The sequence below is a fragment of the Ammodytes marinus genome (genome assembly GCF_949987685.1).
Source record: "Ammodytes marinus genome assembly, chromosome: 7".
Classification (NCBI taxonomy): Eukaryota; Metazoa; Chordata; class Actinopteri; order Uranoscopiformes; family Ammodytidae; genus Ammodytes; species Ammodytes marinus.
The window spans coordinates 20773142-20797961 of record NC_137211.1 but is presented as its reverse complement, the minus strand read 5'-3'; the positions used below and the strand labels follow the sequence as shown (position 1 = coordinate 20797961).

Sequence of the window (24820 nt, the reverse complement as noted above, 5' to 3'; positions counted from 1 at the left end):
ACACCGTGGACAAGGCTGCCAATCTTTAAGATCAGACAAGTCACCTCAATAGCATATCACATTCTATTTTGCAATGACAACAAAAATAAAACTCAGTGATGGTCAAATGCTTCAGATATCTGTGGTAATGGTGGGAGACATGAGAGACTTCCAAAGCTTTCTGCGTAAATACGACCCCCCTTTGCAAACTGTGTACCATATTGTTCCAGTGATCCTCGGGCCAGTTGTGATCGTGTATGGTCTTCAGTGCTAGTGTGTGTTTATCACTGTATGATTATCTGTTCTGCAAAATAATGAACTTAATTTCTCTTCTTAAGCTATTTAGCATTCACATACCTTGGCACCATTGGCAAAAAATTCTTGGTAGCCCAAAACAAACAAATAAATAAATAAAAAAAGAAAGAAAGAAAAAATGTAAACATAACCATACTTGTTAAGATAATTTTGCAGACTTCTCCTAACTCTAAATACAGTATTTTTTTTAAACATTTTTTTATATTGCAATAGTATCATGCTTTAGCAAAATGTTCTTCTCAAGAACAATCAAAATAAAATAAAATACTCTTAATAGTGAAATAGTTTCAATTTTACAGAGCATAGCCACTACTGCTTTTGTTTTTTTTCTCCCTTTTTGACTCTGTTCATACTTTTCATGCACATAGCTCATTTTTATCCCAGGTATTTACACTATTTACAAACAGTACAACCATACTTCTTAGGCATCCAAACAAAACTATACAAATATTCTGTTTTTGTCTCATACCTGTTTTTGACCCATTTTTAATGAATAAAATAATATATTTCTAAAATACAATCCCCTTTGGGTAAATGTTTTTTTCCTACGTACTTTCAGCCTTCTTTATATACAGAAATCGCTCAATTTTGTCAAAAATATGGATTTGTCAAACCCCTATTTTGGGACAAGCTTAGGGACCCCTCAAAGAATCTCTAAGACGTCAAGGCAATGTATGTGATCTTCCCCTCAAAAGCCTTCACAGGCTCTGAAGTTCGTTTAAAAAGAAACAGTAATAACCTTCATGACCATAACCATTACAACACAAAGTAGGCAAGTTATTTTCTCTTGTTGTTCAGAGGAGCAATCAAATGAACAAAGCAAAATAATAATAAATACATAAATAAATAAATAAAACAAACAGGACAATATAGGGATAGCTTAATTACTGATGTGGTAGAAAAAAATACAAATGAAAAAACATCAGAGGATAGGCTGAAAGACTGGACCATAAGCAAACAAGCAAAGACTTTTCTTGCCAAGAAGTCATGCATTTTTTTTCTTGGTAGGATTTAAACAACAGATCACCAATACATTGGACATGATGGAACAAACACATAGGAACATAGTATGGAACAAAATTCAAGTAATAAAGTGAGAAAATATACGATAAAGCATAGGGGGGTTTTGGCAAAAAACGGAAATATTTTATCCTCCATCTGCTTTCTGCATGGTTAAGCCCCGGACTACATTCATATTGTAGCTCCACCCGTTGTGTGGGCAGACTGGTGGGGTAGAGGAATTGTTGAGAGCTAGACTGAATGGTATATCATCTACAGCGGTGGACAAGAAGTGGGCGCGTGTGTGGGTTACCAATATATTTGGTATACAAATTTTAAAAAAACAACAACCTTCAAATCAATTGATTGGTCACTTAAGAAAATGATGAAATACAAGTAGTGTTTTTTTCTGCATGGTCTCCCTATATCCTCTGAGATCCTCTGCAGCAGCCTTAATGTACGTCTCTTCAGGTTCATCGCATGTGACGGACCTTTCCTCACACATGTCCTGCGTTCGTTCGCTTCCTTTTTCGTCGTCCGAAAACCTCTTCATTTATCCAAAAGAAAGACAAAAGCAATCCATGAAAAAGTGCAAAAAATGCCATGAAGCAAATGTTTCTGCAAACCCCTACCCCCCCCACCCCACCCCGAACCCTTTTTAGTTTATAATCCCGTAGAAGTTGCCGCTCCGCGATCAAAATCAAGTCAGTGGAAAGAATAGATATGTGAAAAAACCTTGTACATGTAGTAGTAGTAGTAGTAGTAGTAGTCGAACTGGCAACACCGCAGTAGAAGTAATAATTGCAGTGCTTTGCATTGATGTTTTTTTTTTAGTTGTTTCCATTTCTCTTGTAAAATGTCTCGGGTACAAACAGAAAAGAAAAAAGAGGAGTCAGGGGGAGTGATGTCACATCGCGAGTGGGCTCTTCTGAGGGCTCTCATGTTCCCTGGCCCTTTTCAACTCTTTCACCCTGGAACACAGAGAGAGACAGGAGACCATGAATGCAACATCCATCACTTGTGTGTTTCTAGTAACAACAAGTATCACACTGTTCAGAACAATATCAAGTCAGCCCAGATCATCAGGATGTATGGCTGCTCTGTGAAAGAACACGTTGGTCAGGGTTGAATTGTATACTTGCATTTTGAACAAAATGGGATAAATATAGCACAACTACAGCTTCATTACCATATACATTATATTTAGGATAAAATGCACTTTTGTGACAAAATAACTAGTAGATATTAAGTGGTGAAATGTATTTCATTTTGAAGCGTTTCCAAAACATCATGGTTATAATTAAAATTGTAAATCAGAATGTGACACTGGGGCCTCCTCACAGCATGAGCTAACTACTCCTTTATTTACATATTACAGTTTTACAGTTGACACAGTTTTAGCCATTTAGCCACCGATGAAAAGCACAAATTGTTGCACTAAATGTTTATGGTCAAGATAAAGATCATTTCCACTTTGGAAAGACAATACAACTAAGAAGTCTGTCCAAACATATTGGTCAAGTGTGTGGATGAAAAAAAAAAGCAACTGATAATTTAAAAGCTTCATAAATGCATTGTTTGGCGATTCACCAAAAGAATACCACCATATAAGCCTATGTGGGTTCGTCGAGGAGACACGTGTCTCAAGTGTATGAGCAAAAATCGGTCAGCCAACCAAGTGAACAGCACTTGGCTTTGAAAAAAATATTTGAATACTTCAACCCCCATCATTTAATGGGTTTAGCGCTACACTTATCTGTAGCAGAAAGTAACTACGACAACAATAATGTATTGAAATGAGGCAGACTTGATGCAGCACGCACGCATGCACGCACTGTGTGAGTATGTGTGTGTGCTGCATCCTCTCATGCTGAGTTGGAATACTCCCTGAGGGTATGAATCCATTAGCTCTCTGTTTTAGTCCCAATGGGTGTAGGAAGCTATTGTTTGTTTTTTCACTGTGACCTATATGCTACCACAGTTTCCTAACCTATAAAACACAGTGTAGCAGACAAGCCTGCCCTAAGAATGGGTTACATTAACAATCTCACTCACTCTTGCTCAATCTTCTATGTATGCTGTGTAGATGATGTACTTTTTGTACTGCATTTTGTTCAAATTTGTTTTATTTTGAATAAACCAGCGGCCATAATGCATTCAACAGTTTGACACAGTTTTGGGAAAATGGAAATTAGAGGGGCTTAGTCCCCCTCTCAGACTGGCTAAAAACAGCATAGACAGCCAGTCGGACAGACAGATAGACAACTGGTTCAAAAAACAGCAGGCCCACAGCATGCCTAAAGTTAGAAGAGCAAGGCCCATAGTTGTCACCACTCGACATGCAGCAGAATAAAAAACATGATCGAAAAAAGCCTCCTGTTTTTCTCAAAATGGCTATCCACACAAAACAAAACAAAGAGAAGAAAAAATAAGAAACATGAAAGAAAAAGTCATTTCCAAGGAGAGAAAGACAGAGATAAAGAGAGTCAGAGAAGTGCCTGGTAAGTGTTGCAGCGATATTGTCATTCATAAGCAATTTTGTTAGTTTTTCGAGAAATACGTTCTGCTCTAAAATCAGAGCTTCTCAGTCCACCTGTGGCTCCAGTCGGCAGCCTTCATGCAAGCAGGCATCAAGCAACAGTGATGGAGAAGGAGGGGTGGAGGGGTGGAGGGAGAGAAAGAGAGAGAAAATACAAGAGTGAGGGAAGGAGGGAGAGAGTGCGAAGGCCGAGCCCTCAGGACGGGGATAATTGTATTATTAAAGAGTGAGAGGCAGAGAGGGAGATAAGAGAGGCATACAGAATAAACTGAGAGAGAGAGAGAGAGAGAGAGAGAGAGAGAGAGAGAGAGGCACGAACTGAGTTGCTGAGGCTGCACTCACCCGCTTGAACAGTCTATGGTCCATCAAGGGGCTTGGCATAAACAGCAAAACAATACCAGACAGCTATTAGCACACAGTAGGCACTGTGAAGGAGGGGGACGAGGGCAGGGCAGGTGGGGGAGGACCAAATACAGTGAGGGGGGTAGGAGGATTGGAGCTTAGGTTTTTGGGAGACATTTCTAAAACACCCAAATTGTCCAACAAAAATAAACCCATCAACACATAACAGAGAGTAAAAAGAACAGTGACGTACTGATTAGCTCAATAGGGCTTTTGTTTTTTTAAACCATGAACAAACCTTTGAACTAAATCTGAGTGAGTCTTATCAGGCCTATGCAAAGTTGTGTGTGTTGTGTGTTTATGTATTTATAAACAAGTATGTAAGTGTGTGTCTGTGTGTGTGTCAGTGTTGGGTTGTACCTGTGGCGACAACGACGTAGGAACCTCATGATCTTCCTGGCAGCCTGATCCTGCCTCTTTGTGAGCAGACTGCCTCTGTAACACAGAAGAACCAGAGAAAAGTGACTTACTGTTTGTAAAGAAACAGGTGAAAATTGGCTCACATCTCTCTGCGAATATGAATTTGGGTCGACTTTTTATCTTTCAGTGAAAATATGAAGGGTTCTTGAACCTCTAAAACATACAAGAATTATTTATATGCAATTCCCTGTTGCCTTATTATCATCCAACAAGTCATCATTAGTAAGTATGACAGTGGTCTCTTCAATATTATTCTGTCTCCAGCAGTATTTAAGAATTGAAACTGCACTTGAAAATAAGAATTTTGTTCTTAATTTGCTTGCCTGGGTAAATAAAGGTTAAATAAAAATAAAAATAAAGTATTACATTTGGGTCGCTGGAAATTTTGTGAAAGGCAGAGCATTGTGAATGTGTCACTTTCTGAGTGGGGGGGTTGAACCCAAGCCCCAACCACAGCGATCCACTTCAGCATCCAATGCGGAAATAACAAACATTGCAGTAGCACCGGGTGGCCACTACGAGGTGGTACCAAAAGTGAGCAATTTTTCGTTGACTCATTTGTTAAAGAGGACCTATGATACTTTTTTACTTTTATGACCTATAAACGTTGTTATAATGATTTATAGTCATGTTAAACCATACTAGCTTATCAAATAATGATACATGCATTTCGACGTATTCCCTGCTGACCGTCTGGGCTGGCTGTGCAGAGCACTAAACACTAGGGCAGCCGGTCGAGAAATCACGTGACAAATCGGTTCAGAATTTCCGGACATTCTTTTCGTCACACGGACATTCTTTTCGTCACACAAGCGGATGTTTCCATGTATGGTAATGCTGCTCAGGCAAGCTGCGGCCATGCCCCCACCTTCCTTCTCTGAAATCTCCCGCTCGAGCTACTGAAATTGTTCCAGAAGGAAGGTAACCAATCACAACGGAGTGGGGTTTGCAGGAGGGGGAGGGGGGGGGGGCGGGAGGGGCGGAGAAGCACAGAGCCAAGTGTGGAGCAGACTGCTGTGCTCGCTAGGGTGAGAGGAAGAGTGTCCCGAAAATCTACATGGTTTTTTGTGATGTGATTCGTGTCAGGTTGCTCTATAGCAGTTTTTAACAAGAAATTAAGACCAGAAAAGTAGTATAATAGGAGATCTTTAAACAGGCCGTTAACACAATCTTATTAAACCTATTTACGGCCTGGTCCAAAAAAACATTCTAGTCTGTATGTTTAGGTCATATCTCCATGACAACACTGAGGGGGGGTGAATTTTTTTCTAGCAGGCTAGTTTTTATTCTTTTGGAGGTTAAAATGTATAAATAATTAGCTAGATGGGCGTATCTCCCTCCCCCCGACGTCACATCGATGCCCTTTTTCGGCAAGAGGAAATGAGGAGGAGTAAAAATCTCACAAGATGGCGACGAGCATAGGCCAGGAGAATTGGATGCAGTTAGAATAACTGAGGTCAGCCCGGATGCTGCATCCATTAATATACTATCTATGGTTGAACCTCATTTCCTGCTGACCCAAATTTCATATTTTCCATTCTCCTGCAAAAAAAACTAAACCTGCATTTTGAGTTAGGCATTCTTTTGGATTTTCCTCCTCCAGATCCAAGCTTGCTGGGTGGTTGGTTGGATGTATTGCTATAACTGTATTTATATGGTGGACTGTTTGAGTGATACCGGGACATATGTGAAAGGCTATACATTTGAACTGGAGGTTAATATTTACATTAATTTACTCTACACTTTCTTTTTTTTATCCTCTTTTTGTTTGGAGGTGGAACCTTGTTCTCAAGAGGGGAGCTGTGACACCATTTTAAACAGTGTTTGAAAGTGTTCTCCACCATCTTCACACATTCCTGTCCATTGATATTTTCAGGGTTTGTTCTACACAGTATTGTACATATCTCTACCTCAGCTTGTGCTGCACCAGGGCGGCAGCAGCCCCGCGGTGGTGGGGCTTCAGCCTGCCAAACTCCTTGTAGCTGCGGTAGTATTGCTGAATGAGCACGGCCGCTCTCCTGCTCTGCTGGAACTTCTTCTGTTCGTGGTAGCTGCGGAATTTACTCTGGATAAGGATGGCGGCCTGCGTCATCTTCTTATAAAGTGCATACTGCCAAAAGAACAAAGACAACAACAACAACATGTCAAGCATTAACACTGCAATGGTGCTTTGGGTTCATGCTGTAGAAGATGAGCCCAGTCTGAGTTTTCTTTTGGCAATGAAGTGAGCTGCCGGTAGAGATAAAAACATTTACCTTCAAGGCTATCCATGTTAGCTTGCAAACAGAGAGAGAGGGAAAGATTGTGACCAACATACTCTTAATATTCTCACAAACGCAGCTGGGTTGCAAACATGTTTAAAAAAAATTCTCATTAAAGGTGCTCCAAAGAACTTTCAGTTTTTGTTAATTCTGGTGACCCCTTTGGACAAAAGCGGTAGTGTTTTTACCACGCCAGCTGTTGTTCCTGGGTGAGCGTACCCATGACAAAGGCGTTAAGAAAAACGATATAACAATAGCATTCTTTGCACTGTTGTTCTCGTTTGCTGTTGCATGTCATTTATGATCATCAGAGGAAAAACGAGACTGTTTCAGAAATATCTAAAAGTTCTTCGTAGCACCTTTAAATAAATGTAACAGTTGAGTTAACTCATTTAGATGCCTGCTGCCTAAAAGACTACTACACAACCTCATTTACATTGGGACCTGTAAAACAAAGGTGTGCTTATTAGGCATGACCACATCAGCAACACTTCAATGCCTTTTATGGCGCAGCTGTCCTACCTGTTTGTATTTCTTGTAACAACGTTGAATAACAGCAGCAGCCACTTCCTGTTGCTCTCTGAGCGGCCGGCCCTGTAGGGAGAGAAGAGTGGGACAGGGGTCAAAAGTCACAGTCACATATCAGTGGCCTCACGAGATCAAGTCTCTCCCTGAGGTCTCCAGGCAGCCGGCAAAGTGAATGCCAACCTGTCATGACTGGAGTCCACCCATAGGTGAACCCATGTGAGCAGTGGTGGAGGAGGTGAAGCCACAACAGAGATTAAAAGGGTCCACCTCAGTATCAGCATATAGACAGGCATAACAGATGACTGTACAAATGGCAGCGAGCAGTTTTGTCATATGAAAACTCATTTTAAAGTAGCTGGGGAGTTCGGGCAGTGAAGTTGAGGAATGGGATCGGGCAAGGGGGATAAAGAAAGGTCTGGTGCGTGGTGGAAAGCTAGTTAAAAACAAGCAGTAGCAAGGCTCAATACACCTAACTTAAAGAGAAAGAGAGACGGAGGAGAACATAAGCTTCATTGGGTCTAATTGGAGCGGAGGGAGACAAGGGGGACAGTGCAGTCGTTCTTCTAAAAGCAAGGCCATGCTCTGCTCAAGGCACCTTCCCCTTCATGCTGAAACCACAGGGACATATTTGGATATATAGTTTTTGTTTTTGTCCTAATGTGTATACGAGCAGAGGAACACAGAATGAGACAGAGACAGAGATAGAAACACATGAATACATTTAGTATCATCAGAAACAGTATATCCCTCCAGACACAATAGATTAACGAACCATAACACAACCATAAACCCCTTACTACAAAAAACTGACCAAATAAAAACTGACCAAATAAAAACATCTAACAACATCTCTCCAAACGCCAAAAAAACAAAGACCAACTAAAAAAGAATAGCCATCCTAACAGTACAGCTCTGTGAGTGCAGGCTGCAGTAGGCCTACACACAGCACCGGGCCTGTACCTTGTACTTGCGGAAGGCAGTTTGGACGAGCCGGGCGGCCTCGTACAGCTCTCTCTGCTCTGGGTCTGACAGAGTCAGCTGGGCCAGGTCTCGCTCCACCTTGCTGTTGGAGGCGTTGATAAACTCACTCCAGTCGGCCGGGGACGGGAGCATAGACCTCTCCAGGGGCCCCTCCCTCAGCGGGGACCCCCCAGGACTCAGGCTGGGGTTGGACGACGGGGTCAGGGGTTCATTATACAGAGATCTAAGAAAAAAAAAGAAAAAAAGATGTCCGAAATTGAATCTTTGTAATTCTCACAATTTTCCGAACCCACTCCCCCTCCCCTCCCCCCCCCTTTAAAAAAAAAAAATAATTTAAAGTGGCAACAAAGACTTTTAGTTTCTGTTAATTCTATGGCGGCCCCTTTGGACAAAAGTGGAAGTGTTTTAATGATGCCAGCTGTTGTTCCTGGGTAAGCATTAGGGGTGTGAACGTTTACAAAAATGCCTAACCGTGTACACGACAAATTTTTTTTCGTGTACACGGTTAACCGTAACGTCATTGTCCGTGCCCCCGCCGTCTTGTAGGCGCGCGCGCGCACACACACACACACATACGCGTTCGTTCGCCTGTAAACACACAATTGACATGAACTACGCTCGTTTACACACCTCTTATAATAGGTCCATGGTACACACACACACACACACACACACACACACACACACACACACACACACACACACACACACACACACACACACACGTTCGCCGTCATAATCGCGCTTCATTCATTTCCTGATTAATATAGCCTATCGCTTTCTACATGTCCACGTTAAATGCATGTTGAACAGGTGTTATAAAGTTCGGGCTACTTACGAGCGTAGTTCACGTCAACCGGGTAACTTTAATCTTTAGGTTATCTTTCATCACTCTTCCGTGACTGTGAGTCGAGCCCCAGCACGGCGACTCCCCGTGTGTGTGTGTGCGCCGATACACACACTCACTCACACACACTCGCCGAGGGACAGACAGATTCTCGGCAGACTAGCTTTTATCCTCCCCAATTACTTTATTAGTGATGTAAAATCAATAAACGCGTGTCTCCAGAACATATTTAAAAACTTTGAAATTTGAAGAAAAAAAAAAAAAACGGTTTTCGTTTATTGATTTTTCCTAAACGGTTATGATTTACTAAACGGTTACACGTGTACACGTGTACACGTGCACACCCCTAGTAAGCATACTTGGACAAAGGCATTAAGAAAAACTATATGAGGTAGTGTTCTCTGCACTGATGGTCTCTTTTGCTGTTAACTGTCATTTATGATCATCAAAGGAAAAACAAGACCGTTTTTAAGACAGAATATTTAAAAGGTCTTCATAGCTACTTTCAGTGCATGAATACAGCAGGTAGTAAGTATGCAAGCCCACACTACACCTGTCTACCTAAAACGTATTATACAATTGGGTTCTCTGTGTCTGGAATAAAATTAAATCAAATCAATCAAATTAACACTTTGTAGATCTACAGTTTTTTCTTTAGTATGCGTGTGTGGGCTGTAGTAATCAAAGTCACAACAAATATTTACATCTTTAGACTACAGTATATGCCAAGATTGTATGCATCATAAAGCAATTTAAGAACTTATAATACAAAGCATTTAATTTTGGTTCATTTCTTTGATTGACTCAACGCCAAGTGGGAAATGATAGTAGGTAAAAAAAAATCCGAGAATGAACACTTTCTATTCAAATTGACATCCCATTGGTCTACACTTTCATCATAGCAGTATGTTCAACCGAAAAATTCTGTTTTGACAGCGCTTACTGTTAAATTAATCAAATCTAGCAAGTGAGTTATTCTAAAATGAATCCGACTTTAAATTGCCAATGTACCGCATGCACTGCCTGTTTTAATGTGTTCTCTTCTTTGAGCCTTCCACCCATTTCACTCAAACAAAGCAGTAAACATTTTAGACAAAACCAGGGTGTCGGAAATTGTAGAAGAATTGCAGGTAGAAAATGCATTGGGGAGGACACAGGTTACTGTACACACACACACACACACACACACACACACACACACACACACACACACACACACACACACACACACACACACACACACACACACACACACACACACACACACACACACACACACACACACACACACACACACACACACACACACACACACACACACACACACACACGTCTGTTTTTAACCTGCCCAATGTTGCTCCTTACCGAAGGTGTATGATGCTGGGCAGCTGTTCCACGTCTCCCAGGTAGTTGGCCAGCCAGTTCATGGTGTTGCTGACCCCTGACGTGTCTAAGGGCACGGAGTCTGTGGCGGTGAAGTTCTCCCTTTTGATTCTCTCTGGCGTGGCTTCTATGATGTGCTCTGCCAGAGTCATCATATTTACCTGTATCGTTTGGGACCAACAAAGACAAAGTGAGTGAAGGACCCAACCTTGTCAATGTTAATCACCATTCATTCACCTATTAGTGCCTGTATGAGATCCAGACATGCATGTTTAATTATTTGGCCCCACACAAAAGTATGTGGGCTTCTGAAGGCAAATGGAAAGGGTAATGATGATCTTAAGAGCGATCCTGTTGAGAGACTCAAATTCCTAATCCAGCGCCTCATCTGTTGCAGGAGTAGTTAGACTGAGATAGATGGCTGGAAGAATCCCTTGGCTATGGCAGTGGATCAATAAAGAGAGTTTATTATGCAGTGATGGTTATCGACAGAGTGCCAGGTTGGCCCGGTGTATATACCGCCTACCCAATGCAGAGGGTGGACATAAAAGAGGTGGCATGGCACTGTCACGTCCAATTAATATCATAGAATATCATCGTGCGATGCCTTCTTCACTGGTGACAGCTTTCATTTGTGTATATGTCTAAGTGGTGCCAATATAATATCCATAATGCATCCTTCCTCTGATAATATATACTGTATGTAATGCAAGTATATTTAATGTGCTTCATACAAAAGGATTTGAATTATTTTCTAGCTCTTTATTATTTTTTAACCAATTTTCACAAAAAAATCCCATGAGTGCCTTAAAGGTGGAGTCAGCAATTCTGGAGAAAAATCACTTATCTGTCTTATCTGCTTGCAAGAAGACATATATTATGTTACGCAATTTTCTATGATGCAATAATTCAAACACACAGCACAATATTTTGGCCCAGTTTCTACACATTCAGCTGACTTGAGTACACACAGGTTTTTTTTTTCATTCTCACCTGCAGGTCATCCATCTGCGTGAGACAGTCCTGGTTTTCCAGATCTTCCCGGTAGGACAGCAGCTCTGCGTCGGCCATCTCTCTGTCTGCCATCACCAGCATGCCTAGCTGCTGCTCGCGCTGTCGTAACCGGTTGACCAGTAGTTTGTCTTTCCCCAGGCTGCTGCTGCTGCTGCTTCCACCACTCGACCCCGGGGCCTTCCTCCCCAGGCCGCTGCTGGACAAAGTCTCCCTGGAGGATGTCCATCTGGTGGTCCCCGTGGTGGTGCCTCCTCCAGTGGACAGGCCCTTGTCTGTGCTGCTAAGGCCCTCAGAGGACACACTCTTGGGGCTAGAGGACGACAGCTTTTGGTGGTGCTGCTGCTGCTGATCCAGGCTCAGTGGGACAGACATTGCCTTGTCGGGCCGCGTTTGAAACAGTTCTGGGTTGGGTTTATGTTTTTTGGCCAGCGGCAGGTCTCTTTGAGCCTCGCTGCTGCTGTAGTAGTTGGAGGGCTCCGACCTGGGCCGTCTCAAATCTGCAAAAAAAAACGTGTTACAATTATCTTCATAATACACTAAGAAAGATTTTGTTACTCATTGAGAACAACTGCAATAAGGGACATCCCAGTCAGTGACTTTTATGGGATCAGCTTAAGGCAAGACACAGAAAGCAAAAACATTGTTTTTCAAGTACTGGTCCTTTTTGAGATTTTTGCCATTTCTTCCATAACTTATCTTTTTTCATACTAGTATAAATAATGACTAAACCTTGTCTGTTCGTCTCTGTATACTGTATTTCTCCCATACAAACATCTTTAACAGCTATTATCTCAACATTAGTTGAGTAAAAGACAAGACAAAAATACTGTACTAGCCTAGATTGAGGCTAGTGGTGCTGGATGTGGCTGTAGTGTTGGCAGGGCCTCCTTTCTTGCCACAGGGTGTTACTACACTGTTGTTTGCCCAGCTGACCATCCAGCTGTCTGTGGTGGGGGTGTCGGGGTTGGGGGAGAAAGACATGCGAGCGGTGGGTGGTAGAGGGGCTGGTGACTGCTGCTCTTCCCTCTGGAGCTGCTCCAGACATTCAGCCAGTTTGGTGTGGCCCCGAGAGCGCGCGATGGAGAGGGGCAAGCGGCCCAGGGAATCTGGGATAGCTAGTGCACGTCTGTCCCATTTATACAACACCACCGCTGCCTCCAGGTGACCCAATGCACATGCCCACATCTGGATGGAAAGCAGAGCAGATAAAACCTCTCCCATCACAAATCACACAAACTAGGATTGTTTGCCATTATTGCTGTTCACACTGTTCACTTTCAGCTGTCTTACCAGAGGTGTGCAGGAGAAGTGATCTACATTGAGAGGGTCCACTTCTAACTCCAAATCAATGCTATCAGCGTGCTTGGTGCTGAACGGAAGAGAGAAAAACAATTAGCATCTCACCAGCTATTAAGTGTGGCGCACACACCAATTACAAAGCCAAGCGCCATTATACTGGGGATGTAGAGTATATTGTGCTAACCGCCACTTGATGAGTGTTTGGATGAGAGTGGCGTAGCCCTGGCCGGCAGCCAGGTGAAGGAGTGTCATGCCTCTGAAGGTCTTGGAGTGGATTAAATGTTTGGACTTGGCCCAGCAGGCTCTGCTCATCATCTTCTCGCAGACCACCACCACACGGCTCTCAAAGGAGCTGCTGGCCTGCAGCTGGCCTGATACACACTGACATAGACACAGAAGAACCACATCATTATTGGTTGTTATAAATTGCCTTTTAAACAACAAGAATAAAAAAAACATCAACACTCCATTCTCTTCATGGTAGTTGGTTGAACATGCGCCGTCAATCAGATCTGAGAAAAACCAAATGTGTTTGCTGTGAACTGACATATGTACAACAATAGTCTCAATGCACAGCATATGAGTAGTATCGTGATGTGTCTTTTTTTTTTTTTTTTTTTTACCTGTGACTGGCTGTTGTTGCCTCCCCCTCCTCCCCCTGTCCCTCCCCCGGCTCCACCACTCCCTGCGCTGCTCGACTGCTGGTGGCTGGCCATCTCCGCCATCCTCCTCTCCATCTGCTCCAAGCGCTCCAGGATAGACATTCTGAACTGGTTGTCTAGGCAAACAGTGGGGACACAGAAGAACACGTCAGCACACAAGAAGGATGCAGTGTGCACATTTTTTAAAATTTTTTCATAAATGTCTGTCTTTGCTAAATTACCAGCACAAACAACCCTGTGTCCTCCTGTGACAAGACAAACGATCACACAGAGTTATGCACCACAAGCTGCACCAAATATGTTGCTCTCTCTGAGGTGCATTAAGACTGTCGCAGTGACTTAACATCATCATGAGGCAACACAATCAACCGTTTGAGAACAGAATGCGTGAGTGATATTTCCGAGGAAAGGCGAAGCTGATGGCTGAAGTTAATTCCCTATTTGGCTGTAACACACCCAAAAACACTTACAATCAGTATTAATGTCCCTGTGATGTGAATGAAAACAAAAGCATTGATCATTAACTCCATCATAACAATCAGCTTTGCTAAAATAACCTTTAATGCCCATCGATCAATCATCCGCTAATGGCTGCCACCTCAACCCCGCACCACTCAAACGCAGCCCCAGCCCTGGCAGACTTATGCAGGTTGAGCGATTGGCCCATGATTAAGGTGGGTGAGGGGGGGGGGGGGGGGGCATGTTAAATGTGTCCACCCTTTCATAAAGGGCTTGAGGCATGCTCCAGGGGCAGTGTACAGCTGAAGGCCCTCTCCAGCTGATTAAGTACACTCTATTATGGCCAAGGAGTCCCGGCCCAACCCCCTGTTCCATGATGGGTCTGAATAGAAGGGAGACTAAAGAGGCTGACAGTCAAGAATCAATCACAACTTGGACCTATCTAAAGGCCTTGAAAAGCCCAGCCTTTTCCATACATCAAGACGGATGGAGTTGTGTACTGTAAGACTTCAGAGTGTTTACATGCTGCTTAGGGGGCAACTACTGCTTTGTGCCATTTGTCAGCCTGTGTGGTTTTATAGGTGTCTCTGCTCGGGCTTTTCAGCCTTGCAACAAGAAAATCTATTTTCTCTGTCACACGCATAAAACAGCATAGCAGCGTAATTCAACACTTAAAGTGAGGAGAGGTTAGAGAAAAAAAAACGACCCCTAAAGAATTGTAAATGTAGTTTATTCAATGAAACAGATTCAAAAAAAAAAGTGTTACTGGAAAATCAAGCAGGCTGTAGCATTGATTATTGATCATAATGCATTTAAATAGCTAATATTTGGACAACCACATCCGTAGAAACACTGCAATGTAAACCTGTTGCAAAAAGCGTATGTACAATTATATGACACAAGGATCCCTAAGACATTTTGGAACCCTGCCCCCCCAAAAAAAATCACACAGACTAAAACTTACACACGCACACACACACACACACACAGAGTGGAATGCTGTGTACAGACAGTGGAATGGGATGGGCACAGAGAGAGCCCACTGCAGCAGGGAGTATAGAAGACTGCATTAGCATTCCCCATTTAGCCACTATGAGGCCGTTTCTGTGGCAACCTGCTGCCGAGCGGTAACTAGGCGACAGGAACATGGCTGTGTGTGTATGGTCTGCCTGCGTGCTATTGGCTTATTGATGAAGGGGAGGAGAAGGACTCGAAAATCCGGCAAAAAAAAAAAAAGGGAAAAATTTAGGGAGAAAGGCAAACAATGAAAAAATGGGAGTCTATAAATCTTCTTCCTGTGCTTTTGTGTACTTGGCCTACTCTCCTTTTTTCTCAGTGTTGACGCCCGTAGGTAGGAACCTATAATGACTCTAAGTGGGGGGGGAGCCTTCGCAGCACGACCCGGTGACATTTTGGCTTTACGGTGTCTTGGCAGTCACGGCTCAGAGCTCCTCCATGGAGAGCTAATGTCACAGTCAGACCTCCTATAAGCCGCTGTAAAAAGAGGTCAAGTGACTGCTGTCAATGGACAGAAAAAAACATAATGTCAAGGCCTGGTAAATGACTGCTCTCAAACGACAAAACGCTGCACTGTGAATAATGGACTTTGGAGGACAACACACTAAGGTATCTGCCTGCGTGCCCTGTGGACTGTCATCATGGACTGGTCTCTTATGGAGCCATCCTCTTTGGTGACTTGTGGTGAACAGTTGAGGGGAAGAGTTGAGAGCCCGTTCACTGAATGCCTGTGCCGGAAGGGAGCCAGAGGGGTTGAGATAGGTCACAGCACTACAACCTGCCCTGGTACAAGACTATGCTCTTCCCACTCTTCCTTTGACATAGACAGAGAGATGGAGAAAGAGAGAGAGAGAGATAAAGAGAGAGAGAGAGAGAGAGAGAGAGAGAGAGAGGGAGAGAGAGTGGGGGATAGTTAGCGCTAGGCTGACATGTCTTTGTTCAGACCCAGTGCTGCAGTGTGCTGCAGTGCAGATGATGTCATCTCCACCTGCTGCCTGCTGCTCCAAATGCGATGCACGTCCACTGCAGAGGGAGGATGGGGGGAGAGGCGGGTGGGAGGGTAGAGAGAAAGAGAGGGGGAGGAGACATGGAAGGTGAGCAGCCAAACAGAACTGCAACAACACAGTGACGCCGCGACAAACGCCCTCCCACTCTCTCTCCGGTTTACTCCCTTGTGACGGTGTGTGTGTGGCAGCAGTCGTGTTCAGCTCTCCCACACGTTTAGTGCACACTGTGACATGCTATTTTTAAAAAATAAGTTGGTGGCAAAAAAATGAGGCAGACCACTGCAATGTTTTTAAAAGATTTGAATGGAATTTAATTATGCAGTTGAAGTGTTATCTAATAGCCGTCCTGGAACAACTATGTCCAACAAAGCCAAGCAAGGGTGAGTCCACTTCTGTCGCTGGTGGAGAGATACTAAACAACCTCCCAAAGTTTCTAGGTAATGTATTCCCCTGCAGGACTTGGACCCTCGCTAACTTTCTGTGTCCAAATTTGCTATGAAAAATACAAGAGGAAAGAGAACTCTTCATACCCCTGAGTAATAGCCTACACTGTTATACAGGTACATGCTACTTCAATCCTCTTCTATCTACCTGAACTTAGTGTTATCGAGTGAGTTACTGTATGTTAGAGCAAGTAAGAGGGTTAAGAATAAAGGATTCATTTTCCTGTTTTCTGTTACGTAACAATTGGAGTGTACTTTTTACAATAACACTCGTTATGTTGCTAAATGATGACCCAACTTGTTTTTTCACCTCTGGGACGGAAGCCTGAAGAGGCTGGGGAGAATACCACACTTCGGGTCTTTTGATAGAGTGACAGTTTCCTTGGCTAAAAGGGGAACACTACTTATCGCAAATGTGAAAAATACCCACGTAATAATCTGCACCAAGAGACCTTCAACCGTTATGACTGATAACCCAAATAAGTAATTGTTGTGGTTTGCCTTGGGATAGACGCTCATTAGAATAAATACCTAGTGTTGTCATCTTGGGACCCACCAAGTAGTGACCCACAACCTGGTTAAGACAGAGAGATGAACAAGCAGGGCTCCATGGGGACAGTACATGGTAAATGGAATCCACTAATATAGTTTGCCTCATTCAACCATTTACACACATACACACACACGCGTCTACACATCTAAACGTTCTGTTTCTACCATATATCTAACAGTTTATAGGCAACCGTTTCTACACGTTTACACGTGTGTGGCATGCGAGGCGTTTAGGTTTGAGTATGCTGATACGTATTAAAACTCACACAGACACACCCACAAAACTATTTGGGGTTCAGTGTATTCGACTTCGACATGTGGCAGGAGGTGGGGGATCGAACCACCAACCAAGCAATCCAGTGGATCCTACCTGCTTAGCCACAGCCGTCACACGTCGTTTGGGAAGTCACTAGTGCAAAGGTCCTGTAATATACTTAACCCTACCCTACTATAACCCTAACTACTTGCTGTATGATAGAACTAGAGCCTGATCTCTGCAGAGTGTGAAGACTGTTGTATATCACTGTGGTTCTACTGCTGCTGTTGCTTCCTATTAGCTTGTCTCAAAGGACACTCGGAAGCGGAGAGCAGAGGACGTGTAAAATGTGCATTGGGTTTTTAACCCACAGGACGTCACAGTCCCGCTGTCTCATCTCCGGAACATGGCAGCAGCTCCTTATGAGACAGGTTGATTTACAGACAGATAAGGGAATGGAAGGACAAGGCTGTTTATTGACACTCAGTGGAGCACGATGGGAGGGAGAACAGGCAGGGGGGAAGGATTAAGGCAACAGGAAAGATTATGAGTAAAGAAAGGACATGAGGGGAAGGGAGTTAAAGATGCAGTGTGTAATATCGACATTTGTTGTGGCATCTAGTGGTGAGAGTTCTAGATTGCAATGCTCCCTTGGACTTGAATAAGTACAGGTGGCCTTCAAGGACAAGAAGCAAGTTACTAAGAAGATGGCATCATCCACCACTGCGTCAAGTCTTCCCACCATATGAAGCGATGAGGTGAAGTTGTATTAAGTTATTTATTCTGTAGTACTTTTTTCGTCTTCCAACGTAACAGGTGCATTTCCCCAGGCCAGTAGGCTATATATAAAAACGTGTAAGGCCGGTAAGTTTGTCGATTGTGTGCTACTGTTGAAACATGGAGGTGCAACATGGCGTGCCCCGCTCCTATGTAGATATGTCTGTTCTGAAAATTGTCAATACATTCTACACACTGCCCCTTTTAAGACAGCAGTAGAGTTCTTAATATAGTGAACTCCTGATAGAGTGGGAGGACCTCACTTGTGAACCTCTGCTTGTGTTGGTGCCAATCAAGTTCGATGCCGCTGTACCTCATTATCTCTCTGGAGCCAGTCAATTTTCTCAGATGTAAGCCAGTAGGAAAGGCTTGAGGGCATGCGGCCTCCCTCTGCGTCTCTGTGTGAGCTGACTGACAGGGCCTGCTATTTGTGACCCTGCAGGGGAAGGGGGCCAGGCCATCTGGCAGCAGCAGTGTTCGCAGCTGGAACACATGGCTGTCAGTTGATCAAATTAAGACTTTTCCTCCCTGACACAGTGTAAAGAAGACAGGTTGCAGTTTCCGTTCTGTCTATATCATTATTTTTTTCTTACTTGTTACCAGCTATATGGTTTGAACTGTATTTCTTGCTTGTTTTTAACTTTAAGGTGTCCTTGAGTGTTATGAGTGGCGGGCGTTTATATAATGAATTTATAATATTATTGACAGAGTGATAACGTAATATTTAAGTTGTTCAAAAGAATAATATTGTATGTAATAGTGACAAGTTGTATGTGCAATCTGTTGTCATGGTATCATGTCTGTTTGAGGATGGCTTCTGTCCATCCAATCGGCCGCTTATACAACTTATCATGTTCAGGGTCGCAAGGGCCGGGCCGAGAGGCAAGTGTACACTCTGGGAAGATTGTCAATCCATCACAAGGCTGCGAACACACAAACATACGAATGCAATCACATTCTCATTCAAACACAGGTGTAATATCAAGCTTCCACTTCTCCTTAAACTGCAAGTCTAAACTTGATGACCTGGAGAAAAACCCTCACAGACGCAGAGAGAACATGGAGACCCCACATGGAAACCAAAGCAAATACAATGATTTCAAAACCAGCTTGCTGAATCTCTCTCTGAATGGAATGACCATGTTTTGTATGCCATGATGTCCTTAATCAAAACTCATTTTGACAGTGGGCAAAGGTTGGTCTTGCATACGTGAATATGTGCATATGTGAATAGTGTACACAACATCTGACATGTTTCACACACAAGGCAATCAGCTTCAGTGTCAACATTTTGATTTCAAGACTTAAAAACTCAAGTCAAGCCATCCAGATGCCTGCTGCATCACCGGGGTTCTTCTCTTGCAGTGCATCAACAATTTACAACAGCAGCACATGGGGAACATGTAATATTGAGAGACTTTATGTCCTGTCAGGCAAATTCTGTCACACCGCTGGTTCCACAAAGAATGTGTCCTTTTATTTATTGTACTATATACAGCAGTTTAATAACCGCACAACAAAGGTCTCTATGCTTGAATGCTACTTCTCTGTTCTGCCACAAAGGTGAAACAGCTCTTAACCTTCTGGCATTTCTCCAGCTAAATAGGTCAATATGAGTACAGTCTGAATGCTGAACAGATACACTGTCACACTGAATGTAAAATGCCAAGAGTGCACACTATTGGGAGTTACTGTCATCTGCTATCACACTAAAAGAGTAATACACTATTGGCTTTTTGTCTTGGAGAAGAAGGGGAAGTAAAAAAAATGTTCCCCCTAGATGTTCAATTGATACAGTAACAACTACATATCATCAGCTTCCTATTTGCATAATAAACTATACACTGCTTGACACAGCTGCTGCAGGCAGGAGTGCAAATGAGTGATGAGAGGAGAAATTATTTCAAAGATGAATCAATCTGAGATATAAAACACCACGACCCAAGGGACAGGACGTTTCCAAAAGCTTAGTTTCCATTAATAGTAAGACAACACAGATCGGCCAAATGCATTCACAGGATTCTAAGCCGGTACTCCCTTTTTCCTCGCTAAATATTTTTTCAACGACATTTCATGTAAAATCATATTTCAATCTTTTGTCATACTTGAACCCTATTTATGGATTTATTTTTTCTGTAGCAACAGTTGTATTTTACAAGTGAAGACAGACAGGACAGTGGGCAAAGATAGGGACCTGAGACTTGGAGCCATGCAATATTTAATGTGATATAATGTATGCTTGGGCTGAGACTATTTATATTACCCCCCCTCTATTTTTAATTTGGTCTTATGACGAGTGATACAACTGCACAGCATGAACAGGAAATGAACCTGGATTTGGCTCACAAAAGAAAACGTCCAATGAAATGACAACATAACATACAGGAAGCACGTTCCCAAGGGTCCTAGCTATTTATGTGAGGTACAAGATAGTAGTAAAAAAAAATACATTATTTCCTTGTGACAGCATAGAGTTTGAGTGATCCATAACATAATATGAGCTAATGCACACCACAAGCTTTAGCATTAAACACCAACCATAGGCTTTACTTAAGATATCTTTGACAGGACGAAATGCATGACTAGTATTATATGGGTTGCATTAGATAGTGTTACTGTCTTCGTGTTGTGAAAGGTAAAATGATGCTATGATGTTCAAAAAATAAACTGCCATCTTTATAAGAAAAAAATCTGAGTGAGGCCATTCCTAATTGACTGTTTCTGTTTAATGTTTCTATCTCTTCAAAACCTTGTGTCTGGGAACAATCCATCACATTTAGGTGTAAGTATTCCCACATCATTGCTGCTGTTCCTACAACTACTGCTATTGTTATGGCACCCATTATAACTGCTACTGGTTGAACTACAACAGCTACAGTGATACAATTGCATCTAACATTACATGGACTCATAATGCTGTTGTTATCGCTGATATTAACAGCAGTAAACTATATCTGCTTCCATAATGTAACAGATTGTACTCCAAAAAGCATATCCACAACTAGTGTTTATAATGTAGATAAACAGATGGATAGATTAGATGGATAGATGATATGTGCATGTCCCATGTGAGATAAACAATGCATTAAGTTGGCATGATGGTCATACTGTATACACACCTATTAAATCAACTCAATACACACACACACACACACACACTTTTATTAAGGACCGCTATGGCAAATGGGGCCAAACTTTGGTATAGGGATACTACAGAAACTGATTTTGCTACTTGTGTCTCTGCAGCAAGCTCACAACTAATACAAGTGCTTCTATATTGCTAACCTTACAACAGCTAGTGCAACTGATTCATGGTTTGTGCTGTTAAACCAAGATCCTAACTGTCCCTTCTGCTGCCAACTATATACTTACACTTTGCAATGAAGTAGCCACACAATACCTTCACTTGGCATTACAGCAATGGATGCACGTGAGCTCTAATATGAGAAGAACAGACACAGGCACATATGTAGTTCTTCCAGCTTTGTTAGAACATGTTCTCAAGATATTAACACTTTGGTCTGTTTAGGTTGTATAATTCAGAGCTATTTAAATAGGCTAAATGTGCATCTCGTTCTAAGTCTTGAATATTGGTAAGGTCAAAAACTTCACAGACGAGCAACAAGTTGGATAAATGTACATCTGCAATGATCTTAAAGAGTGGAAAGCGCTCAGCCGAAGCAAAGTTTCAAGGCTAAAAAAGGGGTTCAAGTGAAGTCGCTGTCCACAGACCAGTGGTGCTGAAACGCTCAGCAGCTGCACTCGCGGTGAAATCATAGATAGTAGGGTGAAATACTGTAGCGATACTGTTGCCCAGCTGTCTTCATGTCCACCCTTCCCCCCATTTTAATTGTTAAATTATTCCATGCTAATTGTTTTGGTCTGATCATCTGAATGCAATCTGAACTATGAAACAACATGCACGAGTAGATTTCCACGGACGGCACGCTGCTGGCCCCTCTAACCTGAGCAGCAACAGCAGCCTATACTGAGGCATGCGACAACCCTCTAGTGCGCTATAGCAGCTACCACGCTTACAACAACAACACGTGAAACTGCACTTGCAGCTGCAAATGTGAGGACAACATGCCTTGAGACAGCGATCATGTGGCTCCACTGACCAACCGACTACAACTGTCAACAGAAAGTCACGAATTCTTGACATGTGAATTTAAACCAGGTTTAGCCAAAAGTATGTAGGCACGAAAAACATGCGCACGCCAGCTTTAAGTTAACTTCTAATGGTATTCAAAACGCTGGAAAAAGCGAAATATTATTTTTTTCTTTCTCGTGCATCTTGAGGATTCTTATGTCCAAGCACTCAAATCGTGAGTCAGGAGTTGGCTATACTATCAACTCTCCAGTGCTCTGCAATGAGGCAAAGTCACATGAAACACTTGGAAGAAAGCATGTGGCCAAAAAGACAAGCCATTTCTTTAAAACTACGCTAAAGCATTGGATCATTTGGACACAGTAACTTAGCATGCGGGTTGTTAGAAGGAAGAACGTGTAACTTCTACTACTTCTGGCACACAGGTGAAAAAAACAACGCACATAATTTAAAATAAAACACAACAGCCCATATACAACACAGACACAGCACAACAGCCATTATGTTGAACTTAACACTTCTAACCTTCTATTTTATTTTCCATTGGCAGAGTCCACCTCAAAGCCCAAAAAAGGGAAAATACTGCCTCTTTTGTCTTTTAGGAAACGCAGGTGTCATTCACTGGCATCCTGACCCAAAGAAGTCCAACCAAAAGCTGCATTTCACTCAAATAGCAGTTTTGCCCCCCACACAGTCTGACGGCCGGGCTTACTGCATGCTGTCACACGGAGAAACAATAAAAATGTATATCCTTGGTGTGTAAGATGAATCTCAATCTCAACAGAGCACTCGTCAACAATAGAACAAAGTGAGGGAAGGAAGCGACGTTAGGAGAGAGAGAGAGAGAGAGCGCGCTCACTACTCTTCTTCCTCTATTAGCCCCCTCCTCCTCCTCTTCACTTGTTTCACCTCACACAGACACACACACACACTCACTCTTTCCGTGTGTTTCTAGTAGTCGCTGCTGCTATCCCAGCCTGCAGTAAAATGACAAATAACGCTGCTAGGAGACGTTGTGCGCACGTGCCGCCGGTAAACAGACGCCCTAATTCCCGTTTGCCGCCTTCTCCTAGAGCCGCGGTCCTGGTCCTAAACGCTCGCGCCCCTCATCTTATTGTTCTCCTAGTTATTTCACCTATTGTGTTAAGAATGAGTGCTGCTATTCATCTATGCTCGACGCATGTGGTTGGTTGGTAATTCGCTTTCACGGAGTCTCTCCCACACTTGGAAAAAAGTCGGGAAAGCCGTTTAGAAAAACAACTAGCCTACATTCGCTTTCTCGCCGCCGTGTGAAACTAAATCTTGCTCTGTTTGCGGTAGTTTACCATGTTTACCCAAACACGCCCACTCCTCCGCTCCTGCATTGTGTGTACACGGTCTGCCGTTTGTCACACCGGTGTAGTTAGGCTCACACACACAGTCAGTATAGGCTACTGTCAACACGCACCCATGAACACTAAATGCCGCTATGCGGAGCTGTAATTTGGCACCATTGCCCAGCGCACGTCCCCCGGCTAGGGTCGTGTTGGGATCCGAGCTCGGGGGACTTATTGGGGGGCGAACGAGTGGTGGTGTTCTGCAGCAGCTCCGACAGCTTTCTCTGTCCTGCCCATGGCTCCGTACCTGCAGTGCTGCAGAGAAAAAGCGCCCCTTCCCCCACTCTGCATTATGACAAATCAAGGCAGGCAGGCAGGCAGCTGTGCCATTAGCACATCATAGCACACAGCAGCGAGTCTTCCGTGGGAGAGCTCACAAACTCACAGGGCTGTAGTGTAGCACACCGCTGCAGACTCACACAAAATAGGCTAGGCTATAGCGCGTAAAGTCAGCAGACATATAATCAGGTGAATGACTGCAGGGGTTAAGCAGCGTGAGTAGGTAGCCTAAAGTCACGCTAGGTAACAGGAATCTCGTCTCACTAGTGTTTTGAAGGAGGGAAAACTAAATGGCAAGCTATCATTCCCCATTATATGTGCACACACACTGTATGAGATGGTGCCCCAGTGATTATTACACCCTGCCCTACTTCTAAAATAAGTTATATGCCATGACACTTATATGCTACATGTTCATGTATCCTGAAACAAAGTATGTATGCCATTTATGCTACAAGGCCAAACATTCAATAAAAACATTCAAATAAGTTATGCTTTAGATATCACAGTGACAACTTCACTTATCTTTGATTATAAGTGGTAAACAATGGCAAACAGATCCAAACATTGAGTTTCCCAGAAAAAAACAATCTTCCATATTAACCCACATGGAGTTTAAAGTGCGCTCTGTGCTTGAGAGTCGCTGTCCACAGTGCGGTGATCACACGCGCTTTTACCCCATAAGCGCCGGATGGACCTCGGAGGAGCAATTATGTCTCGTAGTAACAATCCATCATGTGTTGTCGACACACACCATTTACTGTATAGGTCACATTCTGTTAAAGTACCTCAGTGGTGTGGGATTATCAAGCTACTTTGACAATGCTGCAAATGCCCTTTTCTACATTAAATGACTCTCTCTAATAACTGCATGAACAGATGATTTATCAGTAGCTGGATAGATGGATGCAACA

General features: G+C 43.0%; 1 protein-coding gene across 1 annotated transcript in view; it reads right to left on the bottom strand.

Annotated features, from left to right (window-relative positions):
* Window positions 1-2231: 2231 nt before the first annotated feature.
* The window catches only part of camta1a (calmodulin binding transcription activator 1a), a gene marked incomplete at both ends in the record, with an annotated part of 292449 nt that continues 269860 nt past the window's right edge, over window positions 2232-24820 (bottom strand). Inside the window, 13 exon segments of the mRNA XM_080030625.1 lie at window positions 2232-2264; window positions 4175-4205; window positions 4595-4669; window positions 6565-6764; window positions 6910-6930; window positions 7438-7509; window positions 8404-8647; window positions 10637-10815; window positions 11648-12165; window positions 12505-12853; window positions 12959-13037; window positions 13152-13348; window positions 13591-13745. Of these exon segments, the coding sequence (XP_079886751.1) occupies window positions 2232-2264; window positions 4175-4205; window positions 4595-4669; window positions 6565-6764; window positions 6910-6930; window positions 7438-7509; window positions 8404-8647; window positions 10637-10815; window positions 11648-12165; window positions 12505-12853; window positions 12959-13037; window positions 13152-13348; window positions 13591-13745 (2153 nt within the window).